Here is a 24,930-nt window from a genome sequence, read left to right on the forward strand (position 1 = left end):
AGTTTGTGATTTTGAGGCTATTTCAGTTAAACAAGGCAGTTTTGAACATTTGACAGATTTACGCTTAATTCTCTCAAAAAGATACTGAAAGATACACTTTTATGTTTAAAAGCTGACCACTACCATGAAAGCACTCTGTTTTATTAGATTCCGTAAAGCATCTGACTCTTAATGGCAGTTTGTGATTTTGAGGCTATTTCAGTGAAACAAGGCTGTTTTGAACATTTGACAGATTTATGCTTAAATTCTCTGAGAAAGTTACTGAAGGATACACTTTTGTGTATAAAAGTAGATAATGAAGTACTTTGTATTAGTAGATTTCGTTAATATTCTGACTCTTAATGGTCCTCTCTAAATTTGATTCAGGGTTTGTTTTAAATGATTTGTGCTTTGTGTGTACAGACACACAGAAAACACTGAAAAACACAAAAAAGAAGGACTGTAATACACATGTATCAGACACGCTCCCCCTTGCTATAATGAAGACAACAGTTTTTAAATGTAAAAAAACACTTTTTTATTTTTTCATACACAAAAATCAAATAGTTATACTGATTGCAACATCCGCAGGACCGTCTCCAGCTTAGAATTCCCCATATTACTGGAGATATCGTGGTGGAGTTTTTTCACTTCAGTCAGAATATTCATGTGTATGCTGCTTTCGACACAAAGATGCATTACATCTACAAACAGAGCATACACTGAGAGCACATGATACACTTTTGATGTTTGTTTCATTTCTGAGATAATGTTACAGAATGTTTCGGAAAATGAAGATTCCAGGACCACTTTAAATGTTTCGTTTACAATCGTTTCCCAATGACCCGGAATAGTACTGCCAGAACGAACGATATCCAAAACACAGGGGTCACTACTCGTTCTGTTTTCAATCGTCCTCATCACCACACTTATTAAAAAGGGTATTGACTACATTATGATCCATATATACAGAGCGTTTTGCATAGTAGTTTCCCATTTTTATTTTACTTTAAAGAAAAAAGTCAATGTATCGAACAAGTCCCTGGCTTCAGTCAACTGCTGGTTATTAGTCTTCTTCTTCTCCCTCCAACTCGGCATGGATCTTTTCAAGTCTCTCCTTGAGGCGTCTGCAGTTTTTGAGATTGTGAAGAAAAGCCTCCGAAGCGCCTTGGATCCTCCAATCATCCGTGAATTGGATCAATAAGAGTCTGGTCGATCTCAGTAATGAAGTCGGTGAGCCAGTCTTTTCATTAACGCGTTGTAATTGTTTCTGAAGTAAAAATTGGACATGTCATTCAGGAAATCGTGTTGCCTCTGGCCGGGGTGACTGACTCGGCACCCATTGCATATTTCTTCTCTGTACCGATGTATCACCCTCTCCACAATATCAACCAACACCGATTTCACTGTGTCCATAAACAGAGACGTTTTGGCCCAAGGAGCAAAATCAGCAGCAGTAGTATTGCAAGATTCGGGTGTCCAAAATGGTGGTGATGATGGTAGTCCAGGAGTCTGTTCCTGGCTGCAACTCGCGGGGGGAGTCTTGGTTTTTCTCAGCTCCATGTCTAGTTTACAACGGTCGTCTTAGTGGGGTCCTTCGTTTTAGATGATTTGCTGAGTGGAGGGTGGGGTTTATTGCGTTGAATGGGGGGAGTCATTTATAGAATTGAGAGTTTAAAAAAAAAAAAGTTCTTTAAGCGTTGTAGCTTTTTCATCAATCATCTCCAACCAAGCAGCAATAGGTCAACATTTAAGAATAAGTAATAGTTTGTCAAGATTTTACGGAAAAAGTAAAAAAAGTATAGTTGTCAGAAATATGGAAAAGTCATTGTGTACAAATAGTATGTTGAAAATCAAAAGAAAGAAAACTCAATTAATTACAAATTAATGAATATTTTACCCTGTTCTAAAGTTTTTGCACCCCTTAAAGAAAAACCCCTTCCTTACCAAGTACTTCATATTATACCCTTTTGTTAAGTGTTGCGTACATCAAGGTGTATCTTAAAGTATCTTGGTAGCAGAAAATAACTAAAATATGTAAGGTTATCAGAAAAGAAAAAACCTTGTTTAACTGAACAAGTGTTGCATACGCCAAAGTGTGTCTAAAAGTATCTTAGTAACACAATGTATAGCCTTTGTTGTCTAATTCTTTGATCTCGCATGCTGTCTGCGTTTTCTTTGCTTTTTACTGCAAATATCTTATGTCACCATATGTGACGTATGAGGCCCCGGTTGTAGAGCGTCCCGAATGGCCGTATTGAACCGAATGAACGCCAAGTTGTTGATTCCCCTGGAGACTCGGATGGAGTAGATGGAGGTTGATACATATCAATGTCAGCCATATCAATGTCAGTCATAGCGCAAGCATTGATGTTAACAAAAACTGGACTGTTCCACTGAAATAACAAATAAATAATTTCAAAAAGTGCGTTTAAAAAAGAAAAAATGTATTCAGATAAAGTATTTTGTTAGACTATTAAGTCCAAGATGGTTACATTTACCCCTTAAACCATTTGTATTATATTTTTGTTTTCCTAATAAAGACAGTCACCTGAATTAATTTAGTCTCCAGACCTTTTATTTTTTACATTTTGTAACAATCTTTAAACATTTGGAGAGAACAAACACTGTGGTTAAAATGAGTGTCTTTATGACGTCTCTCACCCAGTTGGTATTTTTCACAAAATTCATTTTTAAACACATCATCTTGATACAGAGATAACACATTTTCGTAAGACAACCCCTGACGCTCTTTTTACATTGGTAACACACTGCTTTTCTTTGAGGGGGTCCATAGTTTTAAATGATCTGGTGAGTAGGGTGTGACTTGTTATGTTGATTGGGAGGCGGAGGCCTCTGCAAAAGTGAGAGTCTTTTTCACCAGTATAATGTCGATCGATGTCTGACTCTGTTTAAAAAGTTCTTTAAGCTTTGTAGCTTTTCCATCAATCATTTTCAGCCAAGCAGTCAGAGGCACCCACAAGGATGTCTGAAAAACCCTGCATGTAGAGTTGAAATACTCCAAAACAAAATCATCAGAGGGGTCCTTCCCCAGCGTCACCATACGGCTTGCGCGGTAATACCATCGCCCCGATGGTCCGCTTTTAGTTTCCCAGACGGTGCTTGTCAGGACTCTTCTCACTTCTGGCGGCGGGGAAATATCTCCTTCTTCTTCCTCCACCTTGAGGGGCAGCGGTGCAAACTCTTCTTTGATCTCGCATGCTGTCTGCGTTTCTTTTATTTGCAAATATCTTGTACACCGCGGGTTCCACGCCTGTTTCTTGATGCACTACTTCTTCCGATACAGTGGTTGCGTGGAGATCTCTGGAGGACACCAGAGTTAACACAGCCCAATCTGTTGAGGTCAGTGTCGCTTTAACACTACGGGGTCCATACGTTTCTCCATTCTTCAGATTGTAGAAATGCAGTTCATTCGCCATATAGTTGAATAGATAACCCCAAACATCGCCATTTTTCAGAGTCCATTCTTCATGAAGTTCTTCGTCTGGAGGCGTCTGAACCCGGCCCAGATACTGCATTCGTTTCTTGATTGGCGCTCCGGACGGGTGGCGGTAAGTTGTCACAGGCGTCTCACTGATTAAACCCATATCTAGGGTTCTCTTGGCCATTTTTCTTTTTTGAAAGGTGACTTGATGAGTGGAAATGACTGGCTTGTATTTAGTTTGAGCGTATTTATTTTTTCATCTATTTCCATCCCCTTACTTTTAAATGATCTGGTGATGAGGGTGGGACTTGTTATGTTGAGGGGGAGGCGGAGCCCTCTGTAAAAAGTGAGAGTCTTTTGCAGTCAAACTGGGGGAAAATCTGCCACTTCCTCACAGAGCCCCTCCTCCAACACACATGAACTCGCGCATGACCAAAAGAGGGCACGAGACTGTAGGCGTCTGACCCCCGCACTGCTGCTGCATTCGTTTCTTGACTGACGCTACGGACGGATGGCTGTAAGTTGTCACAGGCTGATTAACCCCCATTCGAGGCGTCTCTTGCCATTTTTCTTTTTTGAAAAGGTGACTGGGTAAATGGAATTGCTGTTCCACCCCCCACTATTTGTTGCGTCATAGCCCCAGAAGGGGTAGAAAAGGGGGAGAGGCTGGGAGGGGGGCTGGGTAGACAGTCTCACACATAACTTCAAAGAGACACCTAGATTAACATTAAAGGTTTATAGCACACCAGTGTGAAGTCACACCGGCCTGTTATAACACTTCACATCAAAGGGCAAACACCAAAGGCTAATTAGATTAGACATCATAATTAGATTAGATGTCATAATTAGATTAGACAACAAAAGGGCTCTGAGGGGGGCCTACAAATACAGCTTCAAAGAGACTTAATCAACACATCAAAGAATTAGACAACAAAGGCGCTAGCCCGGGGGCTTTTCACATAACACACATCAAAAGGATCTCGAACAAAGGGAGGCGGGACTTAGCTCATTTGCATAATTGGGGGCGTGTCCACCTGACACTTTTTATGCATACTAATGTGATTGAAACAGTATCATTACTACTACTCCTGGCCATCTGCAATGGCATTCTGGCGTTGATGGAAAAATGCAATGAAAGTATCAATGCAGGATGAAGTATTAGGAGTTGTGGGCAATTCAAGCATGGCTGAAAGGGTTAGGATATTTACAGTCTAACATTATTTTCAGCAACCAAAAGTAGTTGCTCTTAAGGTTGTTACCTCTCTTGGTCTTATGCTTTACTTTTCTAAAACCATAGAAGACCTTCCATGATGTGTTTTTTGATCTGTCACCCCATCAGTTGCCCTATTGTCCCTCCAGCAAAAGGCCAATGTATCATTTAGCATTGGTAAGACTTGTAGATGAGAAGTACATTTCATTTATGTACCTCACTAACTCAAACCAGCCCAACATCGTACCAGAACTATTAACAGCATATAGCAACCTTTTGTATTTGAACTTTGATACAGTAGGTGAAAGCTTCATATTTCAGAAACAAAATGATTATACAACCGAGAACCGCAAAGTAAAAAAGCTAGTAGCTGACTCAAAATACACATCAAGATGTATATATAGTGTGAGTAAAGTGCGTTTTTTGGTAAAATGTATAATAAGTGTGTAAAAACAATCCCAGTATCCCAGAATTCTTGCTGACCCGATCTAAGAAACCTTGCCCATCACAAGATTTCATCCCAGATGTCCCAACAGGTCTCCTGGTAGGGCAGAACCCTTTTGGTGAATATTCACAGCTCCCAGAGGATGACTCCTTCACACTTCCTGCTTGTGCACAAATATATAGAAACCATAGTGTTGGCTCCATGATGGCAACAGCCCAGGTATAATCCAACTTGCCGCTCTATTCTGCATCAGTTAAAGGACAGAGTTGTATAAAACTTACTGAGCACATTAATGCTAAGTAGAAGGTGAACTCTTTCAATTTTGGCAGAGTAGGCATTTGGTGTAAACAGATTCTATAATCCTGGCATTGTCACAGTTTAGCAAGGATCTTTAAACCAGTAAATCAATCAATCAATCAATGTTATTTATATAGCCCAATATCACAAATGTTACATTTGTCTCAGTGGACTTCACAGTGTGTACAGAATATCAGTATGACAATACGACACCCTCTGTCCTTAGACCCTCAAGGAAAAACTTCCAGAGAAAACCCACAGTTTAAAGGGAAAAATGGGAGAAACCTCAGGGAGAGCAACAGAGGAGGGATCCCTCTCCCAGGACGGACAGACGTGCAATAGATGCCGTGTGTAAATCCAAGAGATAATACATTTACAACATAGGTAGACCAAATGTTTGGAAATGCATGTGTGTATAATAAGGATCTCTGCACGCAGTGTTAGACGCCTGCTCTTTGAATTGCATTGAATCTTGTTTGGAAATATGTAACCACATAATATAGCAACTGTCACAATCTGACAGTTCTTGCATTGGTAAATGTTGCCAGATGCTAAGAAAGCAGACATAACACACCAAGTTATGAAAGCATATTTTGAGGTCTTAAATCAAAACAATCCCCTAATAGTAACTTTGTGCAGAAGGATTGATGTTACGTCTGTGCATCTATCGGGAAGTTGTGTACTTGGAGTTCAGTGTGTAGTGTGTATTGCCTATTTTAAGACATCCCCCAATTTGCATCAAGACAACAATGAAACCTGTGCACAAAACAAGTAGTAGTAGAAGTAGCCCATGGCCAAACAGTGGGATGATCTTAACTACTAGAGACATGTGACCTCAATCTAACTGCAAAAGCAAATGCCCTCTTAAACAAGGTAAAAAAAAAGTGAAGAGAGTTCCAAACCAGGCCTGACAGAGAATCAGGGATATTAGGCCAAATGCATGTGGACATTTGAAATCAAACATACCATCACAAAACCATAGGTATTTATCTTCCGTACAATAGCCTCTCTTCTGGGAAGGCTTTAGACAAGAAGATGGAACCTGGCCGCAGAATGATGCCTCCCAGTGGCGTTTCTATATGTACAAAGGTGGTGGGGCACAACAAACTTAGATGTCTATATATAAGCTTCTGCAGTGAGGTTCATGGCTGGTGAGGCACTGGCACTGACTCTTCAGGTTTACAAATATTATATTTTGACCTAAATCAAAATATAATATTATTTTCAAAAGCTTTTTTTGTCTGATGCTTCAATTAATTTTAAACAGACAGTTCAACAGAAGGATACCCAAAAAATGTAATTTTATCATTTAAATATTGAATTGTTCTCTCTTAGTAAGATCCCATTTTCAATAAAATTGCAGTCTTACCTTGACTTGAAGATGAAGTCCATTTGCCTATCCCTCTGGACAAAAATCTCTATGACTTTTTTGTAAAAGTCCTCCTTATCTTCTTGTAGTTTCAAAAGTCTATCATAAATCTAATCTAATCAATAGATTTATGATTCGAAAATTATAAAAGTAGGGTAGACATGTGGATATTATCCGGCTGAACAAAACGTGCATTTATCTAACAGGTTTGTTTCCCACAGATCTTATTTGGAGCTATTTTCTAAAATCCTATGGAGAAATCTCATTGCTTTTTTGACGAGGGAAGCCATGCGCAGCTTACTTCCTGGTTTTAGGACGCCTCACTGCAACTCTCTCGTCTCCTCTTCACACACCACACTTTTCGCGGCACACGTACTTACAGCCAATCAGCTCTGAATTATGTGAGCTGACGTATGGTGGGGATGGCAGCACTATGCCCCTATGGTCATTATTTCTTTGCCACACACATTAAATAGGAAAATACTCTGAGCATGCGCAGTGTAGTTTTTACAGTCACCGTTCACTTAGACAGCTGAGAGGGAGGGGCAGGATCGGGTTTTGTCCCACATGGCTCTAAACAGCTCAATAGGCACACTATAGACACTAATTAGAAGAACACAGACTAAAACAGCAATGTACAGACGAATCAGATGATTAAACATGATCTTAAAATATATTTTATATATTTTTTAATTTATTTTTTGCATTTTGTTGTAATCATTATTTGTAATACGTTCTGCTGACACTAGATGGGGCTGTGCCCACAAAGTGATTTAGCTAATCTCTTTCCATCCATCCCCTATTCCAGAGTTTGTCTGAGCTTTACTGGACAAGCATCTATCTTAACAGATGTTGAAACATGCTGAACAGCTGGTTCACAGACTTCAGAATTGATATACACCCATCACTGTGATTTGGCAGTCTCACTCCTTCCCCTTCAACTCGTATCATAAGAATGTGGTATACATGCACATTCACAATAAGTTGAATTGTCCTACTTTCCCTCTTTATTTATTTCCCCCCATTCTTTTATAAACCTCTTTCATCTCTCTAGCAGTGTCTTTCTTTTCATTTTCGATTATTCCTGTCATATTACACAATATTATTTACCTTTTATTCCTCAGCATATGCCTGCTAGGGTAAGGGAGTAAAGAACATTGCCACCTGGACATCTTATTTGTGGTGATTTAAAACAAAGGTTGATAACAATGGTTCAAACACCGACTGCACTGGAACATATCCCATAGAATTTGATGGAGTAAAGCCAATGGGAGGTCAGTGTTGTCAGAATGTTTTACTTAAATCAACATATTCCATTCAGGCCTCCCAAAATGTTATCAACCTTCATGACCCGAGTTAACTCACAACTAATCACACGTTTTACTGGCACTTGAATGAACTCCTTTTTGTGTCCTTCAAACAAAACAGAGGCCCAAATACTGAATAGAGAGGCGAAGTCCCGCCCATCTACTTCCGGTCCATGGGACCTTATTTGGAAAAATTATGTATTGAAGTCAATGGAGAGAGAAAACGTATCTTTCGATCCCGTTTGAATTGTGCCATGAATTACACATACGATGTTTGTCAATCTTAAAAAATCATTTCCATGTCAAAAAAGTCACAGTTTGTCGTAAAACTGTTGAAATATAAGACTATGAAAAATACGCAACGAGAAAGACTAGAAATCCCAGAGTCCCGGTCCCTCATGCAGGCTCTTACGGAACCGATTAACTCCCCTTGTGTGTATGTACAGCTCTCAACATGCCCAGACTTGGAGTGATTTTAACCTCTTTTAATACTTTCCGCCTCATTCTGAAAGAAAGAAGTGAGATGTTCCAACGTGACGGCCGTCTTGGTGTGTGGTGCGAGACGGGAGATGTAGTTCATTGAGCGGTTTCACACTAAAAAAGTGTTACTTCTTTTACGTTTTACGACACATTTAAAAAATGTTGACTTGCAAAATTATCTTTTGAATTGACAAACATCATATGTGTAATTCGTGGCACAATTTAAACGGGATCGAAAGATAATCTTTCTCTCGCCATTGACTTCAATACATACTTTTTCCGAAATAAGGTCCCCCGAAAAGGGAGGGACTTCGCCTCTCTATAGGTCACATAGGCATGAACTGGGAAACATGCAAGGTAAACCCTGAGTAGACATGTTGCACAATTTACAATATGTATATCAATTAATCTGTATAAATGTGATTAAGACAACTTGTGAAATAGTTCCTGTCCTCTTTGCAGGATGTCCAGTCATCATTACATTGTTCTTTTGGCTTTGCACTTGCTTTCAAAATGAGCACCAAACTGGGAGCATTTTCTCAATACCAAATTTGATTTGCATACATACTGTAACCATATATTACAAAGTTAAATACAATCTGACCTACGTCATTCTGGTCTGATTTGTATCAGTTGAATATTCAATGTAATGGTCTGCTTAGATGTTTATGTGTCAAAGTGTAGCTGCACCCAATCTATTGACCGGATTTGTTGTGACTAAATTATTTCTAAAGCGTGGTACAGTAGTTATCGTGCAATACTCTATCATTACTGCATTCAGGCCCCTTACCACACACAGCTTGGATGTGGGAGAAGTGGGAGATGCACTGTGTTTGGAAATAGAAAAGTTTGGAGTACATATTGTAGAATTGCTCAGACCCTTGAGGAAACCCTCATTTGGATATGATGGTATTGTTTAAACCTTGTGAGTGTGTCTGTGTGATGAAATTGAACAGGTATGTCGTTGTGGTCAAAATGAAGGTCGAGTTTGATAATGTCTGTGTTTCGACGAAGGGAGCGTGTCTTTGTGTGTGACTGAATATAATTAATCATGCAAGGTGCACTCAGATTTGTATTCGAGATCAAAACAAAAGTTGATTTTAAAAGATGGGCGTGGTCTCTGAAAAGGCCCATCCACTTACACCCCTGTGGGGGAGTTCGCTTGGGTCCATTGGCTCACCCACTGGATGCACCTGGCCCCTTTTGCGTTGCGGCTACTGCCATCCCATCATAAGATGGCCTGTAGTACTTGATATTTGAATCAATTAGAATTCAGACATCCTGAATAAGGTCCATATTATCTTCTATAAGCCACTAAACAGCAATGTTCATGACAAAATGAAAGTTAAATATGATTATACTCTGTTTTGTAGATGACATCTTTAATACAATACTGATTCAAAGCATTAATATGACTTTAGGAAATATAAACAATAGTAAATTATTGTTTTTAAATCCACAGTAGTTTATGTTTTGTTAACAGACTGCAGTTCCAAAAGCAGGCTTGTTCTTATTAGTCAGGCATTTTATTTTATTTCCAAAAAGCATCTTTCTAATGTTTTTTGAGAGTCTGAATGGCATTAATAGTTTGCTGGACCACTAGATTGATGAATAAACTGCTAGATTTTGTCCACAAAATTATCTAATCTAGACACTAAGCTTCAGTCAATTTCAGCAAAGAGAAATTCTCAAAGTACAGACTCTTTTCTTCAACATGTAATCTTACGTATGCTATTCACGCCAGATGACCTAAAGTACTGGCCATTAAACCTAGATATCTGTCAAAAGCAGAAACGTTGGGTTACGTATTGTAACCCTTGTGTTACAACCCGGCTCATGGGCTGTAACATAAAACAGGGAGGCGAGATGAGAGGTAAGAATATATAGTTTATTAGTTTAAACACAACACTAAATGGACACCAGCAACAAGTCCCTGAAGCTGGCGAGTGCCCAAAGGAGTGAGACCACGTAACCGGCTGGGCTCCTCCTATATCCTGTTTCACCAGGTGTGCCTCATCCGGCAGGTGCGCCTCATCAGACAGCTGCAGCTGGAACCTGCAATCACACACAAACAACCAGACGGCACCCCACGTGGTGTGGAGGGGTCGTCACACTTGTTATATTAGCACAGGCGGAGCCCTCTACTGGACTCTATGGGTACTACCTTATCCTGCGTGCATTCCCCCACTGAGACTTCTATAGACGTACCCGGCCTAGGGCGGGCCTACCTGAATGCGCGCGCATCACACCGTATATAAGGAGGCCTCGCCTCCTGCCCATCATCCTACACCTCTCTTCAGCGAGCGGAATAGGACAGACAGTGCCCTGAGTAGAGGGCTCCGCCTGTGCTAATATAACAAGGGTTACAATACGTAACCCAACGTTATATCACTCACAGGCTCCGCCCTCTACTGGACTCTATGGGTACAGTGGGTGGAGCCCCGATGTATGTACGCACTGTCGTCCAACACCATTCCACCCTGCTGCCCCTGACCGGCTTTCCTGGTCAGCAGCTGCGCACATTCTCCCTTAACCCGGTTGTGACCGAGGAGAAATCTGGGCTGTGGCTGACAGAGCAAACCCTGCTGCGCTTACCTCGCAGAAAGTGTGCTCAAAAAACAGTGCCGGAGAGCCCCCTCGGCCCCGAATGGGCTTACTACACGCCTGCCTCCCTGAATCCCTAAGGATAACAGGGAGAGTGCCAGAGCCCATGTCTCACACTCAAGCACTGACCCCATGCAGAGTGTGAGAGGACTAAAAATGTGGGGTAGCCTCCACCCCGTAACGGGCCAGCGCGCCCCTTGCCCATCCCGTGACCCTGGAAAGGCGAAGGCGCATCACGTCCGGGGAGGGGGTCAGATGTCAACTGACCCACAACCCCCCCCCCCCTACAAATCCTGTGTTGCCCCAGCAAGCACAGACGAGGAGAAAGAGCCAGACATGTCCAAGAGATAAAACCTTATGAAGGGGCCTGGCGTCGACCAAGACGCCACTGTGAATAAGATTGTCGACACAGCCACAGCCCGTGTGGAGTGCGCACGAGCCCCCGTGGGGCAGGCTCTCCCTGCCTGTCCGTAGGCATGTGACCAGCAAAGCCAGCATGCCAGGCGTTTCTTGGACAGAGCTTTCCCGATCACCCCGCCCCCGAAGCACACGAACAGCTGTTCGGTGCATCTAAGGGCAGCCGTGTGCGCCACATAACATGCTAGCGCACGCACCGGGCAGAGGAGGTGCAGTTTAGCCATGGGGGGGAAGACTAAAACCCCCTAACTGAATAGCCCTAAACCTGAACGCACTCCTTAGGCTCTTGGGCACAAAGGAGGGGTTCGGTCTGAGCCTCGAGCACTAGGGGCAGGTCCCACTGCGGGGTGGAGGCGTAAACTACTAGGCGCAGCCACCTGACCCCCTGTAAAACCCGCGACATCAGTAGTTGACTAAAGGCTGACCTGCCGCCAAATCCCTCATGGCAGGACGAGATGGCTGCTGCATACACTTTCACTGTTGAATGCGCAATCCCTCTGTCCACCAGTAACTGTAAGAAGGATAAAATAGAGCCTAACTCACAAGATAGGGGCTCTATTCTCCGCTCCTCACACCGTCGCTGGAATCCTAGCCACTTTGGCCTGTAACAGGCTGTGTTGGATCCAGCTCTAGCTGCCTGGATAGACTGAATACTACTGTCAGACAATCCACCCTGTCTCAGCCTGTCCCTCTCAGGAGCCAAGCCTGGAGAGGTTGGCCGAGAGTGGGTAACGCCCCGATTGCACCTGCCTCTTGAGACATCGCTCCCCAGAACTGGGGAACCGCCCAGGGCTAGCCCACCTTCATCTGTGTCGTCTCTGAGTACCACGGCGCCCCGACGCTGTCCGGAGCCACTAGGATGACTGACTCTCCCCAGGAGAGGGAGAATGAGACGCAGCGGTGGAAAGGTGTATAGCAGCTTCCTTGGCCATGGCTTGTGTGTAAACGCGTCCACCCACAAGGGCGGGTTGTCACTCAGGGCCATGGAGAACCACAGGGCACAGTGGTTGTTGCGCCGGCTGGCGAACAGATCCACTTCCGCTCTCCCAAACTGGGCCCAGATCTGCTTCACCACCTCCGGGTGAAGCGTCCATTCGCCTGGCAGGGGGCCGCCCCTCGACATGAGGTCGGCCCCCCTGTTCTCCAGTCCCGGGATATGGAGGGCTCTCAGAGATAACACCACCTCTGAAGCCCATAACCACCTAAACCTAAAATATGAGCAGTCAACTTAAGAATGTGTATTTTAAATGGCATAAGACAATTAACATTTCTAACGAAGGTTATTAACAAAACAGAGCTCTTACATTTAGCGTACATAAAAAGGCCATGATGCAGACTAAGATCTATTAGCCTGAAAGCTGGTTTATGCACACAGTGAAAAACTAAATGGAAATATAGGAGCTACTTGCAATTGGAAGAAAGTAAAATCATTTGTAAGCTTGTGGTGCCAAGCTTTGAACACAGTGTAAACTAATACATCTTTAGAAAAACATTTGACTATTTCCAATGCTGAAATCAAAATAGCTTTCAAATGTTTGATTAATGCCTGATGTTAGAGGGTTGTACCTGTTCCTACGAGAACTAAACAACGTGATTGTTTTTTTTGCCAAAATGATGGCATTAGTAGAGTGTACAGAAAAATAATATAGATTAGTTCGATTAATTATAAATAAAGATAGTTTATTTATGTGATCTCTGGACGAGGTATAAAGGAGGCTTTGTTTTCCTTCTCCATCTCCCTTCCCCTGCTCCTCTTTTTATTTCGACCCTGCCTTTATTTTTCTGACTCATAAATGTTTGTCCTCATCTCCATTTTCCTGTTGCTTTCTTCCTTTTCAATCATATCCGCCTTCTTTCTGTCCTCACTCTCGTCCTCTCTCTCTTCTCTCACCCTCCAGGTTGTTTGATGGCCGGGTGTCTCCAGTCCCTCGGGTGGTGCCTGTGAAACGCCCTCGAGTTGCGATGCCTCTGGTACGACGGGTCAAATCCCTGCCGGTCAAACTGCTGGCGCGTAACCCTGGAGTCCTCCCCACCAGCAACGGCAACAAACAGAAATGTAAGTTTACCTGTTTGTCTGTGGAAGTTAAATCACTGGCTAACTTTTGAAAAACAAGAACTAGGGCTGCTTTACCATTTGCAATGTGGCATTTCCCCCTTTCTCCCCCTTACACTAGTTTATCACTAGTAATTATTTTTCTGTAACATGATAAAAAAAAAACATGTTTAATCTGTTAGCCAAGCAGTGACTTTACTCCCTTGATCTAACTGTATCCGTTAGTAACTCATTTTGTAAAAACATGGGAAAATACTTTAATTAAAAAACAGGGTTCGTACGGGTGCTTGAAATCCTTGAAAATGCTTGACATTTTATGTGGTGTTTTCAAGGTTGGGAAAGTGCTTGAATTTTGGGAATGGTGCTTGAAATTGAGATAAAGTGCTTGAAAATGTAAATGCTTTACTTTTAGAATAAATTGCTGTCTGACTGAATAGTTCGCTTTTTAGATTAAAAGAAAATAATTGCTTCGCTTCTACATAAAACAGCTCCGCTGCGGCCTTCCCGCGCTATGCCCGCGACCTGCAAGTGTTTGTGTTACGTGTGACCTGGGCATTCTGATGAGAGTGATCGATGACTGTGTGCCAGGAGGTTGCAGTTTCAACGAGCGTTGGCTAGCAGAAGACAAATACAAGCCATGGCTAAGACGAGGGTCAAGCCCACGAGTAGCCTCCTGCAAAGTGTGCAAAAATAACGATGCGAGAGTCTGCGCTGACGAGCCACATGAAAGGTACGCCGTAGAGCATTTTAGATTAGGCTAACGTTGCATGTTACGTTTGTTTAAGCTAACGTTAGCAAGCTGATTAGCAAACTCGATTGAGGGATAATAATAATTGCAGGGGACAGTCATTTCAGAGGAGCGTACCTATGTTAATATGTGCGTTACAGTCACCATCCTGTGGTCTTCAGAGGATGAAGCACTCACGGCATTTCGTGTTATAGTCACGAAATATAATCTATTGATTCGACACAGAGCGATTTTGAAAGCAATGCATTTCTACTGGTAGTATGTTTCGTGCCTAAACCAAATGTGACTTGATCTATCAAAATCAGTCACATTGACCCGAAGACACATTTTCGTTTGTATTACTGGTCTGGGGGAAGCTCGCGAGTGTGTGTGTGTATTTTTGTGTTTGTGTACCGGGGAAACACTTACAAGAAACACCGGCTGTTGTTATGCCTGCTGTGACGTCAAGTTACTCCGTTCTCTGCTTGTAATTATGCCGAAGCTTCAAAGTTGTATTTATCATCTGAATTTGCCGAAACAAGTTTAATATTCTGAAAGCCAATACTTTGTTTATTTGAAAACAGATGAAAACAAACTGTCTTTTATATAAAATTGAAGTATTATACAAGTAAAACTACATTTTGCTTTAATCCCATGTAATTGTAGAATGAACACAGTCTTCCTTTGAAGATGTATAAGTCAGGTGTCTTGAGTAGTCAAAATTACCTACAAATCATTGTACACATTTGTAAATATTAGTTACCTTTGTGAGTCTATTTTTATGCAGCTCTGCGTGATTTTGTGGCTACAATTCAGACTAATACACTACCAGAGGTGGACTAAGTACTCAGATAATGTACTTGAGTAAAAGTACAAGTACTCAGATCTTGTACTTAGTAAAAGTAGAAGTACCCAGAGTGTAGGAATACTCTGTTACAGTAAAAGTCCTGCATTCAAAATGTTCCTCAAGTAAAAGTAGAAAAGTATTCTCATCTAAATATAGTGAAAGTAGCGACAGTATAGTCATTGTGCAGATTGGTCCATTTCAGAATAATATATATGATATGTTTTCTAATGATTGATCATGAAAGTGTTCTCAAAGCTGGTAAAGGTGCAGCTAGTTTGAATGACTTTGTATACTGCAGGGTAGCTTGTGGATTTACTCCAGGTGGAACTAAAGTCTGATTTAAGACTTGATTATATTTCACATCATTCATCGTAACTAAAGGTATTAATACATGTAGTGGAGTAGAAGTACACCATTTACCTCTGACTTATGTTTACTGCCAACCTAAAAGTACCTCATAAATAGTAATCAATAATGTATTGAAAAGTTATTTGGCTGATTGTTTTATATTGGCTCAGACAGGTTATATGGGATGCCCAGTCTACGTACAGGTCACTCATTTTGAAATATTAAACTTCGTTTTCTTTTCTTGAATTTTTCATCCTCGTGTAGAATGCTATCACGAAACACACATTTGGTTGTTTATAGCATAAAGAACATCTGATTTAATGTGAGGTAGGGAAATAATCATTTGAGTATGTGTATATAAATAGTAATTTACAACAGCTGTAAGATGCTTGAAAAGCTGGAAAATGCACCTTGAAAATGCTTGAAAAGTGCTTGAATTTGACTTTGGAAAAGGTGTAAGAACCCTGAAAAAAGGATTACGTTGTTATCATGTCATGCATATTACTAGTTAGCTTCCAATGGATTCCAAGACACCATATTCATACAAATCAGGAAAAGTAAGTCCAAGTTTCACAATGACATTTTAAGGCCTTTACTGTCCAAAACTGAATTATTCAATCACTGGCAAAGAAAGCGGATTTAATAAAGAGGAAAATAGCCCAAATGTATTATTATTTTATAATTGTATAATATTATGATATAAACCACTACCAAACTTCAACCTTGTGTCTCTCTGTCTGCGTCCCTCTTCCTTTTATTTGTTGTTTCTTCTTTCCTCCTGCCATGCTGACTAGCTCCGCCCTTTTGACCTGAATGTCCCCTTCATCTATCTTTCAAGTCTTTGTTTGACATCTCAGATAGGGTTCAGGCATCTGTTATCATTCTTTGTTGGCGTTCTGCTCATTAAACATTCATACCACATCATGCTCATACTGTGGATCTGAAGGATGATGTTGACGCCCCGTCAGCTGCTAACAGCACTTATTTTTATTCCTGCCAGGGTTCAACTGGAGGTCTGAACACTGAGTAGTTTGCAATGCATGGAGCTTAAAGGTTCCATATTAAAGGTTCCTTTTTCCTGTCTCTTCTACATCAGCATGTGTCCCCTCTGTGGAAAGAGACTCTGAAAGTTTCAGGAACAAAGATTCTCTCTCTTTTTGTCCTGATCCATTTCTATAAAAACCTGTGTGAAAATGAGCTGATCAGATTTTGGCCACTTTATGATGTCATAACAATTGTTTGGCTTGTGTAACCATTAGCCAATCAGCAACCAAGGTAACCCCCCCCCCCCCCACCACCACCTTATCACCTGAATCTCCTCCTAGAGCACCAGAGTTATTTTTAACCAAATCTCTCTCAGAGGGGCGTGGGGAGAGGCTCCTTATTTTCATCTAAAGTAACAGACAGAGAATCAGCTCTTTGGAAACAGGGCTGAAACAGAGGGGATTATGGGATGCTGCAATGATCTGTTTGGTGTTTTGAGCCAAACACTTCAGAGACATGTTTTGTATATATCTGAGACCTATAATATATTGTTAAAAAACAGTATAATAGGGGACCTTTAAGTTCGCACTGTGTTTTAAACAGATCAAAGATTATTTTTTATTTTATTTTGCTAATGAAAATCAGAAATGACATGAGTCCCAGGGCAGTACCAGTCTTACAGGACTGATGCAGACGAGGGTAAAAGGTTTGATCTCTGAGACTTTAGCTTTGACAGGCGTTTTGGCGGGAATTGGGTGTGAAAGCTTCAAGCGGACTGCTTTTGGCGCTTAACTAGTTCCACATTTTCTAACAAAGAAACTTTAGCTCAAAAGGACTGCTGGACTATTAGGAATACCTTTCATACAAACATGATCCAGCCTAGGGCTGCTCGAAAAAAAAATAAAACTATTCATTTGAACAGCATCTTTTTAACAGTTGATTACCCTGAACTTTAAGTATAATTCATCTGCAAAGTATTCAGCTGAAGCCACATCTTTTTCAACTTCCACACAGCATTTGTCATAGAGGGCAGGCAGTGCAGATCTGGTGAAATTATGCTGAGATGGGGTAACGCTAGTGTTAACCAGTTTCTTAAACCCCTGGTTGCTAACTGGCCACATGTCTTTAGCTATGTAGAATGTGATGGCATGTGTTATATCTTTGTGTCTTTGCGAGCTGGTTGAGTAGGCCGTTGCACTGTAAAGCGCGTCCTTAATTGATGACTGTGATGTGGTGGATGAAGTCGAGGGGGCACGCTTGTGAACTGTCAACGGGGGGGCGGGGGGAGCCTCGCTGCGGGGAAACTGTGGACCTCTGTCGCCTGTCAGCACAACTGAAATGATGACGTTTAAAAAAAGCGGGCCGGGCCAGCCGTCTGTGATCCTCCAGAACACACAGATAGCCAGTCCGCCCCTGCTACACTGTACTTTTTTTTTGTTCCACGTCGGACTCCTGAAACCCAAAGTATTTCCAAACAGCAGAATTCGTTTTACCTTTCTTGTTCACGAGGTGCTCTTGTTCTGCCATCTTCGCTCGCGCTGAACTCGCACAACTATTGTTACTCACAACCTGGCTGAGAGGGCTTTTAGGTAGGGAAGAAAGCGCACCTAACAAAATAATCGTTTTATTTCGATTACGTTGTTTTCGTAATCGTTGCGACCCAAAATCGTAATGGAGATTAAAATACGATTAATTGCACAGCCCTAATCCAGCCTTTCACTTCTAGGTAAATGCAATGTAAATGAAATTACTCCAGTGTTAAAACAACATTACTTCATACATTTTCAATTAAACTTTAATGGTCCTCTGTAGGTATAGTCCCTCTGCTAATGTGCATTGACAGCTCTGAGAATAGAGAAAGAGAGCTGTTTTTATTAACTCTGGAGTTCCTGACCATGTTCTGCTGTAAAGCTTCCCTGAAAGGGGACCTATTATGCAAAATGCACTTTTTGATGTCTTTTATATATAAATATGTGTCCCCGGTGTGTCAGGGAACTCACAAAGTGTCAGAAAACAAAACCCTCTCTCTTTTCCTCCGTACCCACATCTCTAAAAAAAAAAAGGGGGGTGCTAACAAGCAGATCCAGAATCTTCGCTCCTATAACGTAATTGGCGACATCCGGCCGACGTGACACGTCCCAACCTATCGTCAGTGATGCAAACACAGGTATGGTGAAAAGAGAGAGAACTTTTCGAAGCAGAAAAAAACGGCGTAATATACCATCTGACAAAGGCCTGTGCTATAATGCTTCAATTAACTGCTATTCTTTATAATATACTCAGATCAATAGGAGACAGATATGTTAAGTTAAAAATCAAGGGTTTTTATTATTGCTTACAGCAGGGGAACCTTTTTCCTTTCAATCTTTACAACATCCTCCGAGGGCCGTACAAATGATTGAACTCAACCTCTGCTTAAAAATACTAAAATCACAGCCCATTCATTTGGCCTTTCTTTCATGCTGTGCAAAGAAAAAGCAACCAATCCAGATATCTCACCATGACTCGCGCATGCATGTGCACGGTGTGGCATGACCACCCAAACAGAAAGATATGGACACAAGATGTGTGCAAATGTATTTAGTATCCTATCCTTGTGAACGTGATTTAAGTGGGGGGGGGGACCTAACCTCCTAGGGGGGTCCGGAGGCATGCTCCCCGGGAAGATTTTTTTTTTTAAATATTGAAGTTAAAAGCATCAATCTGGTGCACTTTGAGAGCAACATGAGGAGATCTATGGATACATCTTTCAACACCCATATGAAACAGACCTGTAAGCAGATTCTTCTTTTTGAATATTTTACAAATCACTCCCCTTTCAAACTGTATTCTTGTTATTTTTAACAACTTTTTTGTTACTGTCATATAGTATTTTATACCTGTTTTTCATTTAGTCTCTAATGTCTCATTAATAACTATAATGATCATATCAAGTTGTGCCTTAACCTCACTGAGGTTATTTGAGCCTCTCAGGAGAGAGCTCTCTTCCACCTGGTTGTAGAAAAGCTCTTTAAATTCGTTAGCATAGCTAGCTAACCAGATGCTAATAACAACAGATTGCCACTGTGCTTACAACTAAAAACACAGCCACGCAAACACTGCGGCATGTGTACGGCTCCTTATGGGTACTGCAATATTTGAAGAGCTGGAGAGGCATTCCGGTGCTTTCCGTCAGCACTCTAGTCTACACCAGAGTCCTGCACGGGACTGATTTTGAAGACCCGCTCCCGCCCCGCACCGTGCAATACCGAACCCGCCCCGCTACCCGCACATATTGCCAATTAGTTCCGCAACCCGACCCGAAGGCACAAGATCCGCAACCCGACCCGAACCCGCATATATGAGCAGTGAAAACGTGCAATTATTAACACACGCAGTTGCATATTTGTCTCAAAAAGCGTGGGATGTTGGTTATTTTCTCCATCTAGGATGACACCAATGTGTGTAACCAATGTGTGTGACATAATGATGTGTGGACGGCAGTGAGAGTGGTGCAGTGGCGCAGATGATGACCTTCTCTATTTACAGAACTCAGAAAAACTGTCCTTTGCTTTGATCTGATGCCATATGAGTTACTTCAATTCATATGAAGAGACACAAATGCCTCTTAGGTGAAAAGCAAAACAATATGGAATAAGTGAACATAAAGATATAATGCAAATGGATAAATATCCAGCCGTTGTCTATGGAGAATGGTCATAGTAATGTATCCTCTTCTCATGAATCTTGTCTGAATGTGCTCTCTCTGTCTCTCTGTCAGCAGGGAGAGGTGCAGAGCTTCAGGCGATCAAGTCAGAGCTGACTCAGATTAAAGGAAACATCGAGGCTCTGCTGGGCAGACTGGAGCAGATCACAGAAGACACACACATCACCGCCACAGGTGACACACACACACACACCCAAATAATGCGATCTTAGTGGGGCTGTTGTGTGTTGTAAAGAATATTCCCTGATTATGTTATACGCCAAATGTGATTACAGGTATGCTCAGAACTCCAATTCACCTATGAATCTAACTTCTCTTAACTAATAAATTACTAAGTTACAGAAGTTTTCTCTTGCTTGGCAGCCTAATTTATGCATGTTACAAGTTATGACAAACAGCTACATAATATGTGGCTGCTCTTAAATAATAGTTGATATATTCTCAAACATTCTTTCTATATTTATTAAAAAAAATCCCCATATATACAGTGGGGCAAAAAAAGTATTTAGTCAGCCACCAATTGTGCAAGTTCTCCCACTTAAAAAGATGAGAGGCCTGTAATTTTCATCCTAGGTACACTTCAACTATGAGAGACCAAATGAGAAAAAAAAATCCAGAAGATCACATTGTCTGATTTTTAAAGAATTTATTTGCAAATTATGGTGGAAAATAAGTATTTGGTCAATAACAAAAGTTCATCTCAATACTTTGTTATATACCCTTTGTTGGCAATGACAGAGGTCAAACATTTTCTGTAAGTCTTCACAAGGTTTTCACACACTGTTGCTGGTATTTTGGCCCATTCCTCCATGCAGATCTCCTCTAGAGCAGTGATGTTTTGGGGCTGTCGCTGGGCAACACGGACTTTCAACTCCCTCCAAAGATTTTCTATGGGGTTGAGATCTGGAGACTGGCTAGGCCACTCCAGGACCTTGAAATGCTTCTTACGAAGCCACTCCTTCGTTGCCCGGGCGGTGTGTTTGGGATCATTGTCATGCTGAAAGACCCAGCCACGTTTCATCTTCAATACCCTTGCTGATGGAAGGAGGTTGTCACTCAAAATCTCACGATACATGGCCCCATTCATTCATCCCAAAAGTATGATGTTTCCACCCCCATGTTTCACAGTAGGTTTGGTGTTCTTTGGATGCAACTCAGCAATCTTTTTCCTCCAAACACGTCTAGTTGAGTTTTTACCAAAAAGTTCTATTTTGGTTTCATCTGACCATAGGACATTCTCCCAATCCTCTTCTGGATCATCTAAATGCTCTCTAGCAAACTTCAGACGGGCCTGGACATGTACTGGCTTAAGCAGGGGGACACGTCTGGCACTGCAGGATTTGAGTCCCTGGCGGTGTATTGTGTTACTCATGGTAGCCTTTGTTACTTTGGTCCCAGCTCTCTGCAGGTCATTGACTAGGTCCCCCCGTGTGGTTCTGGGATTTTTGCTCACCGTTCTTGTGATCATTTTGACCCCACGGGGTGAGATCTTGCGTGGAGCCCCAGACCGAGGGAGATTATCAGTGGTCTTGTATGTCTTCCAATTTCTAATAATTGCTCCCACAGTTGATTTCTTCACACCAAGCTGCTTACCTATTGCAGATTCAGTCTTCCCAGCCTGGTGCAGGTCTACAATTTTGTTTCTGGTGTCCTTTGACAGCTCTTTGGTCTTGGCCATAGTGGAGTTTGGAGTGTGACTGTTTGAGGTTGTGGACAGGTGTATTTTATACTGATAACAAGTTAAAACAGGTGCCATTAATACAGTTAACGAGTGGAGGACAGAGGAGGCTCTTAAAGAAGAAGTTACAGGTCTGTGAGAGCCAGAAATATTGTTTGTTTGTAGGTGACCAAATACTTATTTTACCGAGGAATTTACCAATTAATTCATTACAAATCCTACAATGTGATTTCCTGGATTATTTCCCCCCATTCACACTATGTGAAGCGGCCTTCGGTCCCTTAACCTGTTAAACCCCATCGCCCCCGCCGGCGGGGGCTTTTCACGAAATGTTCACGAAACTGTGTCTCAGGGCTTCTTAACATTTAACAACATATTAATGTGTCATACCCACTTAACGGGAAGAAACTCAGCTAACTCACGAACCATTTTTACCTAAACAAAACACAAGTCTAACGCCAAGCTTCTGAATTAGTACTAAGCGAAAGGTTGCTAACGCACTTAGATCATAACTCACGGTAGCGATATTTTATACTTCATCGGATCTGCAGAAACAAGATATCATATGAAAGCTGAGATTCCACAGATTCCAATGGTATAGGTATCATCACTGTACGACTAGAACCCACGGCAGCGAAGGCACAACCAGACAACACACAACTTAGCTTTACATATGTAGCACTCCAGATAGGACCAACCAAAATTCCAACCAAAAACCCAGCGGATCCCAGTGGCTGGGAGATTAAAGTCCTCCCACTATTTCCTAAGAGGGCATTGCCAAATGTCCCCATTTGTTCAATTTCAGTATTTAACCATGAGATGGCGCTTCATTCACAAATACACAAAGACAACTGGGTGTTGGAGACCTTAGGTTGTTTGCAATGTTTGCAGCTCTGCAGTTGTGTTTGCTGAATACTGCAGCATTTAATCACTTATTTGTTATGGTTTTCACAGGCTACTATAACGAAAAAACATCACTATTTTAGATCAAATAAAGTATATCTAATCTTATTATCTTAATTGTAATTCAATAATATATAGACTTTATATATTAAATAATCATAATAATAATGTAAATGTTTACACTTCTTTATTTTTTATGCTCATACTTTTACCTTTACAATAGTTTGCTTTAATATGCAATATATTTTTTGTAATATTGTTGTGGTGTTTTTACACAGTACAGTAGATCGAACTAAATCAACTTATACATTAAGATAAGATAAGATAAGATGGACCTTTATTAATCCCCGTGGGGAAATTCAGTAGTTCAAACAGCGACCGGGTGAGAGTGAAAAACAGGATAGCACAGATTCACACAGATTAACAAAATCAAAAATAAGATCAGCGATAAAAATAAAAATAATAATAATAATAATGAGAAACTATAAAATAAGAAATTAATATCATATATTATATAATGTATTGTATTATTAAGTAATATCATACATTAACCCCATTATAGCAGATGCCACATTGAATGGATGAACACATTTATGCATCAATAATTGCAACAGAGTATTTCTAAATACAAGTTGTAAAAATACTTATATGTATTTAATACTAATAACATAATGATTCATTTTACTTTCAGAGGATAATACTTTTCACTTGGGCAATTTACCATTTTGAATGCTGGACATTTACTTCTAATACGTATTTTTACCTAGGTAAATAATCTGAATACTTCTTCCACCTCTGAGTTTGGACCCTGTCACTGTTTTTAAAACTTTAATTAAATGTATGATATTTCCAGAGACCCTTTCAGACCACTGCTGGAGAACAGAGGGGGGATGGGAGAGTTTTGTCACATTCCAATGTGAACAAAGAGAGTCACAGCCCTGCGTTGATTTAAGGGAACTGTCGGGGGTGGGGGGTGGTGAACGGTACATGGTCAATGTTTGTTTAAAAATGTTTGCAGTCGCGAAAGCTCTAAGTCAATAAGACATGGACAAAAACAATTATCAGTATGTGTCGAGGGGGAACTAGAGACACCTCTCTGCCTTTACAGCCATGGTCCGGTCTGACAGCGCTCAGCTCTCTGCTGCAGAGAGGAAGAGACGATCACTGCTCTAAACAAAAATCGTACATCCAAACAGAATAAAATAATTAATTATTATTAATACGTTAAGTCTTGTTCATTGTTTTTCACTTTTATTAAATGTTTGATATTCCCGGCACAGACCCTTTCATACCGGCAATGCGCGATAGAAACAACAGGACCTGCGACAGCATAAATATGTGAACACAAACCTACAGTTAAACTTTAGTGCTGGAGAAGAGAGATCACAGGGGGGTGGGAGATCACAGAGGGGGAGAGCTGTGGCTGAGTGGCCATTAGGTGTGTAAACAAAGAGAGTCACACGCAGCCCCCGCTGATCAGCTGATCACCTGAGAGCTGCAGAGACTATTCAGACTATTTTAAAAAACAACGGTCTAATTTTATCATTGCACAACAATGAACTCAATGTCTGATTGTTATAGCAGTAATAATACAGTAAACTATTAACAATAGTATAATATTATAGTAAATATTCTTGTGAATGCAGAATATGATTATATCCGTGACAGTGGGAATAAAAAACAATATGCTACAGTATAGTAATAAAATATAAATCCCACTTGTTGTAGCCTACCTGGCAGAGCAAGAAACACTCCAGCCTTTTATTTCAACTTGTTTAAAACACATCTAAATAAATGTGTGTGTCCCGGGCCATAAATGTAAGTATACTGTCAGTTTTCAGATAAAGCCACGGCATCACAATTCTTCTGTATTCTACAATATAGTTATTTTCACCTCCTGTAATGCTTTTTCAACCCACCAGCTTTTATGGAGAAAATAAGTTATTTAATTATTAACCAGAGGCATGTTTCTCACTATTTTGTGCATAGAAACAACAGACTACTGTGTGTGTGAGGAATCAGCTGTTTATTTCATATGAGTTCACCTGAGAGCTGCCGTTTTCATTCAGACTATTTAAAAAACAATGGTCTGATTTTAACATTGCACAACAATGAACTCAATGTGTGATTG

General features: G+C 41.1%; 1 protein-coding gene across 2 annotated transcripts in view; it reads left to right on the top strand.

Moving 5' to 3' along the window:
- Positions 1-24,930, top strand: part of raly (RALY heterogeneous nuclear ribonucleoprotein) — a 356,018-nt gene that overhangs the window by 276,000 nt on the left and 55,088 nt on the right. For both annotated transcript variants that reach the window (XM_034220719.1, XM_034220718.1), the window contains exons 5-6: positions 13,452-13,609; positions 20,273-20,392. In XM_034220719.1, coding sequence (XP_034076610.1) covers positions 13,452-13,609; positions 20,273-20,392 — 278 coding nt within the window. The remainder of the gene's footprint in view (positions 1-13,451; positions 13,610-20,272; positions 20,393-24,930) is intronic.

Source organism: Gymnodraco acuticeps, unplaced genomic scaffold (genome assembly GCF_902827175.1).
Source record: "Gymnodraco acuticeps unplaced genomic scaffold, fGymAcu1.1, whole genome shotgun sequence".
In the NCBI taxonomy this organism is placed as follows: Eukaryota; Metazoa; Chordata; class Actinopteri; order Perciformes; family Bathydraconidae; genus Gymnodraco; species Gymnodraco acuticeps.